The 9,041-nt window shown below is 40.1% G+C and overlaps 1 protein-coding gene across 1 annotated transcript in view; it reads left to right on the top strand.

The window, feature by feature from the left end:
- Positions 1-1,725: 1,725 nt before the first annotated feature.
- Positions 1,726-9,041, top strand: part of LOC106013158 (fasciculation and elongation protein zeta-2) — a gene marked incomplete in the record, with an annotated part of 19,294 nt that continues 11,978 nt past the window's right edge. The window contains 1 exon segment of the mRNA XM_013088153.2: positions 1,726-2,092. Coding sequence (XP_012943607.1) covers positions 1,764-2,092 — 329 coding nt within the window.

The raw sequence follows: 9,041 nt of genomic DNA, 5'->3' as shown, positions 1-9,041 counted from the left end.
CCCCCATACACGCACACATGTATACATACACACACACACGCACACATGTATACATATGCACACACACGCACATATGTATACATGTATACATACACGCACGCACACACATACACACACACTCTCTCTCTCTCTCTCTCTCACACACACACACACACACTCCATTTTATTCCCCCCACATCTGCTGTGTTCCCACACACATGATACATGATGTTATATTTCCTTCGAGCACGGCATCGATTTCCCTTGAGGCAGACGATTTGACGACTTCCGGTCTTTTGGTTTCTGGTTTGTTCATCATAGACTTACTAGATAGATAGATAGATAGATAGATAGATAGATAGATAGATAGAAAGATAGAGTATAGCAAGCAAAGATACTATCTTTGCATTAAGTGAATGGGTTCGTTCCAAGTCTGGCGGACACGCTGGCTTCTGACGGAGGGGGACATGTTACTAGAATACAACAAACAAAAAAAGAAATATATATAGGCCTATAGATTTTATTAAATTATATAAGATAGGTGTAGTCTTTGGTAGATGTTAGTATAATAAATGTTACTATTATAAGTAGCCTATAAATAAGATAGCCTAGATGGCAAGCGTTTGTCAACAGTTTTTGCAGCTGTGACGTAGATCTAAGTCTTCCTCCAAGTTCCCGATTATTTTGTCACAAATTCCAAGCTACAATAAACGAGGTGAACACAGGCGTGTGGGGAGACCTGATCAGCTCGGGGATTTGCCAGACAGACAACTGGTCCCGGAAAACTGAAAATAAATCATAAGCCTACTTGTATTTATTTATTATAGCCCACTACCCTAGAATTGCCAATAAATTGTCGATCTGACGTTATTGGCCGTTTTGAGTTACTACAAGAAGACCGTGAGGTCAGAAACCTTCTATCCCCTCTATCTGAATCGTAAGATTATTCGGTACTGTTATCAAGTCATTCAAAATGCTTTCGAAAAAGCTTGATGTGAAACTCAGAATCTTTGACGTCAAATTTCTCAAAACTACGTACCGAGCAGACCACCATCAAATAGTGCCACATCTACAGCAGACATCGGCGATCATGGCCACATCTACAGCAGACATCGGCGATCATGGCCACATCTACAGCAGACATCGGCGATCATGGCCACATCTACAGCAGACATCGGCGATCATGGCTCTCCATTCTTTTCTTTGTTCGGCGGAGGCTCTTTAAAAAAGTAACACATGTACGAGTATTGCCCTGATCCGACCCCCCCCACTCCCACCCGTTACCCATCTGTTTAGATCTAGGTTCTCCAAGTAGGTTGCTCTGTGCCTACCCTGCCGCGTTTGCCTTCATTCAATTTGGCCAGCGGGCGGCTAGATCTAGATGTTCAAGTTCAAGACCTTTATGTCTATCTGGGGGTCCCAAAAACTGCATAATTTGTCTTTCCCGGATTGTTTTTATCCATGAGCGTCCCACGTGGGCTGCTTCAATAGATGTACCTCTTTTGCTTTCTTTTCCTTCCAAGATATTCCCAGACTCATTATAGATCTACATATTTTCTTCTATTGGCTTGAACATCAGTCTAAAACAAGCACAATGACTCAAGCTGGACAGTCAGAATGATGTAATATAAGGATGCTTGTATTGATGTCATCAGTTGGTTTTTTGCATTCCAAAGTGAATAGATCTATTGATTCGCGGCGTTTTACATGTTCCCTTATCAGTCACAGTTTTGGTGTCAGGTCACAGTTCATCTCGAAGGTCAAGGTTGGGTGAGTGAATAAGGATGAGGGTTCCTAACATGGCGGAGCTGCAATTCGAAGCTCCGCTGGCTTCTTTCGAAAATGAAGAATGGAGCGAATACAACGAATTTCAGGGTGCAGACACGGATAGAATGAAGTGCAATAATGGTTTACAAATTCCAAACAGTGACAAAGAACACACAGAGACGGATGTAGGTGGGAATTATGGCGAGACAGTGGCCGGGTCTCTGGAGGATTTGGTGAACTCATTCGATGAGAGGATCAGCAAGTGTTTCAATAATTTGGAAGAACAAGTTGAAACGTTTGCTCCTGTACAGATACGCACTCAAGAAGAAATTATGACGGACTGCCAGTAAGTGGTTTGAAGTACTTTTCTCTGATTGATTCTTCAGATTATCTTTGAAGATATCTAGTTTCATTCGTTTGTTTTGTTAGTGTGTTAGCTATTGCTCACCCACTTGACTCACCACTGCCAGCCAGTCGCTGAGGCAGACAGGTTCCAGACACGCAGGCTCGGTGGTCATGATAAGTACCCTGTCCCCATTGTAACCTGCACTGTCCAGTGTTTGGTCGTGGCCACGGTTCGATGCAAGTATTTAACACTAGAATTAGAGTCTAGGTGTCCTAGATCTATATTAAATTATCCTAAATTTTAATCCTTTTGATCTAATCTAGAATCTAGGGTTCTAGATTTCTGACTAGAGATGTAGATCTAGATTTAGATATTAGATCTATCTAGAATCTAGATCTAGATTCTAGATATATCTAGATCTAGACTAATTAATTGTCTGTTACTGTGTGCCTTATTACAGTATAATGTATTGGGCTATTATTAGAATAATTTAAATTTTAGATTTAGATCTTGACCTATAGCCTATAGTCCTATAGCCTGGCCTATGACGATTACTGCACTCTATGAGAAGTAGGTCCTTTAATCTAAAAGTCAGAGCTGTAAAAGTACTTTTAAAAAAGTACTTAAGTACAAATTTAAGTACAATCTAAAAAATGTACTTAAGTACAGTAAAAGTACTTTCCTGTAAAATGTACTTGAGTACAAGTACTTTTTAAAAAAGTACTTGACTTATGAGTACATTTTGAGTACTTTCTTGCTAATATGCTAAAACACTTCAGCGCTTATGCAAAACATCATACTAAATAACATATCCAGTATATTTGACAAATTAGGCTATTTATTACTAAAAATGTAAACAATATACAAAGCATTTGAATATACAATGTACGCACTGAACGGTGGAAATGGTCCGTGAAATTGAAAAAAACCCCAACCGAAACGAACAGACGCAACTAGTGGGTAAGTGATATTATGAATAGAACTTGTTTGAGCAAGACAATGTGATCAAATGTAAGTCAAAGTCAGTCCAAGAGGTCGGAAAGTTCTACAGAAAAAGTATCCAAATTGGAAAATGTAGAGACAAAGTTGCTCTTAAGAAAACATAAAATTTATGAAAATGGCCAGCATAGAAATGGAAAAGTGCATTGAATTTTTCATTAACAAATCCTCAAGGAATCAATGTAGCAGTAAGCAAAAACAAACAAAAAAAAAGTTTAAAAGAAATTTAGGCAGCCTAAAAAATTGTTAGATACACATTGGGAACACAGTTTCAGTTTCAATTGATTATAGATCTAGTGGTAAGACAGATTTTGGTCACACTGTATAGTCCACGGCCCCCACGGCAAACCAAAATACAGTAGTTTCCTAGAGTCTAGTAAGTGTAGTGTAACCAAAGATTCTCTACTGCAGTAGTCTTCGCCTAATAGGATCTTAGCCGACGAAGCCAAGGAAGAATTTACAGTGACCCATGAACTGGCGTGACCCCTGGGTGGATTTATGACATATGGCTAGCAAACAGTGGTCAACCTTGATGACCAATCACACTCACAGTGGCATGAGGCATGCCATAAATAATAAATATATAACACACTCATTAGCCTATCGTGAGTCTTGAGATCTTTATCTACGTTTATCCAGTTGCCCCTCCCTTTCACCAGTCCAACAATTTTAGCTTTCCATCTCTGATTGAGTCCCCCCCCCCCCCCCCCCAACCTCCTTTGTCGTTACGCACCATTACGTTGTGACCACACCAATTAAAATTTATGCTGTCTCGCAAATTCGGGAATAGAGAAAAACTGCTTTCAATGGTGAGGGAAGAGTTCACAGTTTGATGTGATCCCGCCTGGAGCGAACTTGTAGGCCTTACCCACCCAGGGAGTGATGTAAGTTTAGGTGGTGTGGTCAGATGCGAGTGCGATGTTTGGGGAAAAGAAACGCATCGGTCAGTTCACACCTTGGTGTGATCCCGTCTGGAGCAAACACTGTACCGTTTCATGGAGTTTTACAACGCTTGTGATCACATTCACGATAGTGGCTGATCTTTGACGCGACTTGCCGTTCTTTGATCTCAACTTTTAACTCTTGGTTGATCGGCTATGCCCGCCCGGGTGTTTGTTCCGTAAATTATGATCAGAAATGCCTGCACTTACCCTTTCATTAAGCTTCCAAAGTACTCAAAATGTACTTTAAAAGTACTCAAAAGTACTTTTATAAAAAGTATCGGAGTACAGTAAAAGTACTGGTTTAAAAAATGTACCGGAGTACAGTAAAAGTACCGAAAATTGTAACGTAAGTACAAGTACCGGAGTACTTGTACTCCGTTACAACCAGCTCTGCTAAAAGTAAATTTACACTGAAAACGTGAGAAGGCGAAGTAATGAGTCATAGGCCTAGATCTAGATCTAGATCCAAATATATATCTAGATTCTCGATTTGATTTCCAACCAAAGAATGGAGTCATTTTATTTGACATTTTACTGCATTGTGACCATGATAGATTCAGATCTAGACTTGAGCCTGAGTCCCTGAGTTAAGTAGCATAGGAGCATAGTAGAGGCCTAGATCTAGAAAAATCTACTACAATTTGTCATATCTTTCCTTTATCACTTCATATCATCTTTATTTATTAATTCACTGCTTCTTGAATCATTTTTAAGGCCGGCTCTATTTCTCCGAACGCTTGGGAAAATAAATTTGAACTCTATTTCTCCAAACAGTTTCCGTTCTCGAGATTTGTTGATACTTTGTGAATGGAGTGGCCTGCGCGCGTGTGTGTGTATGTGTGTGTGTAAGGTGTGAACGGGGCGGGGAAGGAATTTAATTTTTTTTTGGTTTACATGAAGGATTTTAGTTTTTGCTTTAGGTCTGACTAAATGCAAAATAGGCTACTGCCAAGGTCGAGCTCTTGTTTTCTCGCAGTCCCTTTTGAATGCATTTTCAAATGAAGTATACTGGGAACATTGCCCCAACTCCAACTGAAGTATCTGAATATTCTGACATTTAAAAATCTATAGCTCAAGAAATTGACTTCGATAGATCTACAAAAAATGCTTCTTCCCAGTCGTCGCAGAATGGCATTATAATGCAAGATGACGCCTAAATCTCTCTAATAACCCGAAAATCTCGAGAACGGAAACCGTTCAGAGATATAGATTATATCAAGTTTATTTTTCCCGAGCGTTCTGAGAAATAGTCACTTCATATATATATTTTTAAAGTCTCTTTTCTGTCTATGACAAATGTAAACTAGAGTCTATAGATATCTATGTTGTAGCCTAAAGTGGTTAGTGACAAATGTAAACTAGAGTCTAGAGATTTATGTTGTAGCCTAAAGTGTTTAGTAAGTCGTGTAGAGAAATGATGATTGGTCCTGGGTTTTTTTCACAGTAATTCAAAATGGACTTTTAAATAGAGTGAGTTTCCCTTCCTATTCTTTGCTTGTAACATGATGTTTTCAGGGGGGGGTTGTAACCAAAAGCTAGTCGAACCTGCTTTAACGGACACCTGTGTAAAACGGAAACCTGTCTTAACGGAATATCCCTGCTCCCCCATGATAAATTCCTCTTTCATTAAATATAATGGAAACCTGTCTAACGTGGAAATGGAAAGAAAAATCCGCTTCCTTCCAAGAGTTTTACCTGTCTTAGACAGAAAATGTTTTGCCTGCTCAGCCCTGATTTTAAACAAAACTCACAAGTTTGGTTCTGCCGGCTCCACTAAACTTAACGCCATGCTGCAGGGCGAGGAAGGGGAGTAGGAGTGCCACGCTTGAGTAGCGAGCCATCACGGAAACTTTCCTGGGTAGCCAGAAGCCAGAGGTGTGAAATTAGATTGACCAATGCCTGCCGCCCTGATCATACGGCCAGTAGAGAAAAGAGTTCCTCGAATCGTTGTTTATGGCAGTGAGGGATGGCATAGGTTGACTGCTTGTTACACTGATGGGTGGGGTTAAGGGTTGGAAGCAAAGGAGATGTTTAAATGTTTCTGTATTTAATAGGTCAAAGAGTGGTCCTCTATGAAATGCAAGCACTGGTGGTAATTGGGATATAAGACTGACGCATGTCATTCTCACAGAGGATTGTATTAGTTGAGAGGTGGGAAGTTTTGACCATTGCTTGCCCACTGGACAAGCGGCTCGGCTCTTGATCCCACTGGCTGAGCCTTTGAAACCCGTGTCCATCTCCCCCCCTAAATCCCCCTGTCTAAGACGACATTTTGTTCTGGCTCCCTTGCTGTTCCGTCTTACACAGGTTCCACTAGTTTTCTATATAGCTAAATGGCCATTTAATAATAATAATAATAATAATAATAATAATAAATAGCATTTAGCCTAATATTAATGAACCAAAGGTATGTCTAGGGTCATTCTTTTAAAGTTCTCCTGAATTATGAAGCTAGTTAAGTAGGTCTATGTGATTAAATAGTAGGCTAGACCTTTGCTATACTACTATTAGATATAGGCCAGTGTGATAACCATAAAACCACTCTTAATTACCCTATAACTTGCCTTTGCTGGAGTTTGTTTCCTATTCTCTTACACTTTCCCCCCTGTCTCACACTTATACTTATAGAACAGTTGTCCATTTTCTAAATATTGATGCGCTGAACTTTTGTATATCATTTTCATTTCCGTCGCAAATTAATAGTTTCTGAAATATTTATTAATGGTTTTTAATCAAGCAATATTGCACTAAGCCTAACTGCGTAATAATTTGCGCACTTTGGACCAATCGGGCGGTGTAAGTGGGGTTACAGTTTAACCCATAAATTAATATTATGCAGCTAGGTTTGAAATTTTCTTGAAAATAATTAATTTGAGAGTTTGAGCGGCTTTATAGTTTATGTGTGATCTGCAGCAAACAATACTGCAGTTTGACCCCCGAAGCAGCGCACTGTGTGCGGGAGTGAAAGGAAAAATGTGCCGTTTGTTTTTTATGGCATTGTTATTAAAATGCTCTGACATTTTGTGAATTCTCTCTGAGATTCAGATTCTTTCCCCATACAATCTGTTTGCTTGTGTGTCTACTAAATAAGGCTAGTGATAATTTTGTCTCACCTTTAATTTTCCAGTCTGGGTGTATTAGTTTACTTTCCCTCCCATCTCCTGTTCAGGTGTAGCTCTTTTCTGGTTCATTTTTATCTGTTGGAAACATGAATAGCGACTTTATATCTCACATATTATTTGTTATGGTGGTTTTTATTTGAACTTAAATTTTAAATGCTAAACCTAATTACGTAGTAATTTTAATAATAACAGACAGCATTTGTATAGCATAAATCCCCGCTCAACGGCAAGCTCTATGCGCTTCACAATCTATACTAATACCCCAGCAGACCTGAGAACATTCTGAAACATATTCAACTTTCTAGGAAGCATACTGTGCAAGCGGCCATATATGAGCGCTAAAACACTAACATACTGACAAGGTCTTTCGCTGTCTGTGGCTGGGTACCCATTCCCACATGGGTGAAGTGAGGAAAATTCGTTTAAAAAGTGCCTTTCCCAAGGACACAACATCCTGCTCGCGGCTCGAACACCCCGAACTCACAACCTCAAAATTAGTGTGTGTAGTGATCGATTTCTGTGTGTGTGTGTGTATTTGTGTGTGTGTGCGTGCACTGTTTTTTGTGGGAGAAGGGGAGAGAGGTAGGGAGGGGGAAGGGAGAGAGAGAGAGAGGAAGAGAGACGGAGAGAAATGATGGCTTTTAGAAGCGTATGTTGCTCCATATATTCTTTAAACTGTACAGCTGATTGAGCACTGAGCACTTTCACAATGGGAATGTCTGTGCGGTGAGCTTTGGCTGGCTGGTTACTGTGTGTATGTATGGTGAACTGTTGCTCCTGTCTGTGGCTGGTTACTGTATGTATGGTGAACTGTTGCTCCTGTCTGTGGCTGGTTACTGTATGTATGGTGAACTGTTGCTCCTGTCTGTGGCTGGCTACTGTATGTATGGTGAACTGTTGCTCCTGTCTGTGGCTGGCTACTGTATGTATGGTGAACTGTTGCTCCTGTCTGTGGCTGGCTATTGTATGTATGGTGAACTGTTGCTCCTGTCTGTGGCTACTGTATGTATGGTGAACTGTTGCTCCTGTCTGTGGCTACTGTATGTATGGTGAACTGTTGATCCTGTCTGTGGCTGGCTACTGTATGTATGGTGAACTGTTGCTCCTGTCTGTGGCTGGCTACTGTATGTATGGTGAACTGTTGCTCCTGTCTGTGGCTGGCTACTGTATGTATGGTGAACTGTTGCTCCTGTCTGTGGCTGGCTACTGTATGTATGGTGAACTGTTTCTCCTGTCTGTGGCTACTGTATGTATGGTGAACTGTTGCTCCTGTCTGTGGCTACTGTATGTATGGTGAACTGTTGCTCCTGTCTGTGGCTGGTTATTGTATGTATGGTGAACTGTTTCTCCTGTCTGTGGCTACTGTATGTATGGTGCACTGTTGCTCCTGTCTGTGGCTGGCTACTGTATGTATGATGAACTGTTGCTCCTGTCTGTGGCTGGTTACTGTATGTATGGTGAACTGTTGCTCCTGTCTGTGGCTGGCTACTGTATGTATGGTGAACTGTTGCTCCTGTCTGTGGCTGGCTACTGTATGTATGGTGAACTGGTCTCGGGTGATTGCCTCATTTCTCTCATTCTAGCTGACATACATTATATATATATATAGATCTATGACAGAACATTCTAGCTGATATACATGTATTATACATAGATCTTTGGCAGTTCATTTAGCCGATATAATGTTATATAGATTTATGACAGAACATTCTAGCTGATATATTATATAATATAGATCTATGACAGTACATTGTAGCTGATATATTATATAATATAGATCTATGACAGTACATTGTAGCTGATATATTATATAATATAGATCTATGACAGTACATTGTAGCTGATATATTATATAATATAGATCTATGACAGTACATTGTAGCT

The sequence above is a fragment of the Aplysia californica genome, unplaced genomic scaffold (assembly GCF_000002075.1).
Source record: "Aplysia californica isolate F4 #8 unplaced genomic scaffold, AplCal3.0 scaffold00693, whole genome shotgun sequence".
Lineage (NCBI taxonomy): Eukaryota > Metazoa > Mollusca > Gastropoda > Aplysiida > Aplysiidae > Aplysia > Aplysia californica.
The sequence above is the reverse complement of the archived record's forward strand: the minus strand, read 5'-3'. Positions and strand labels throughout refer to the sequence as shown.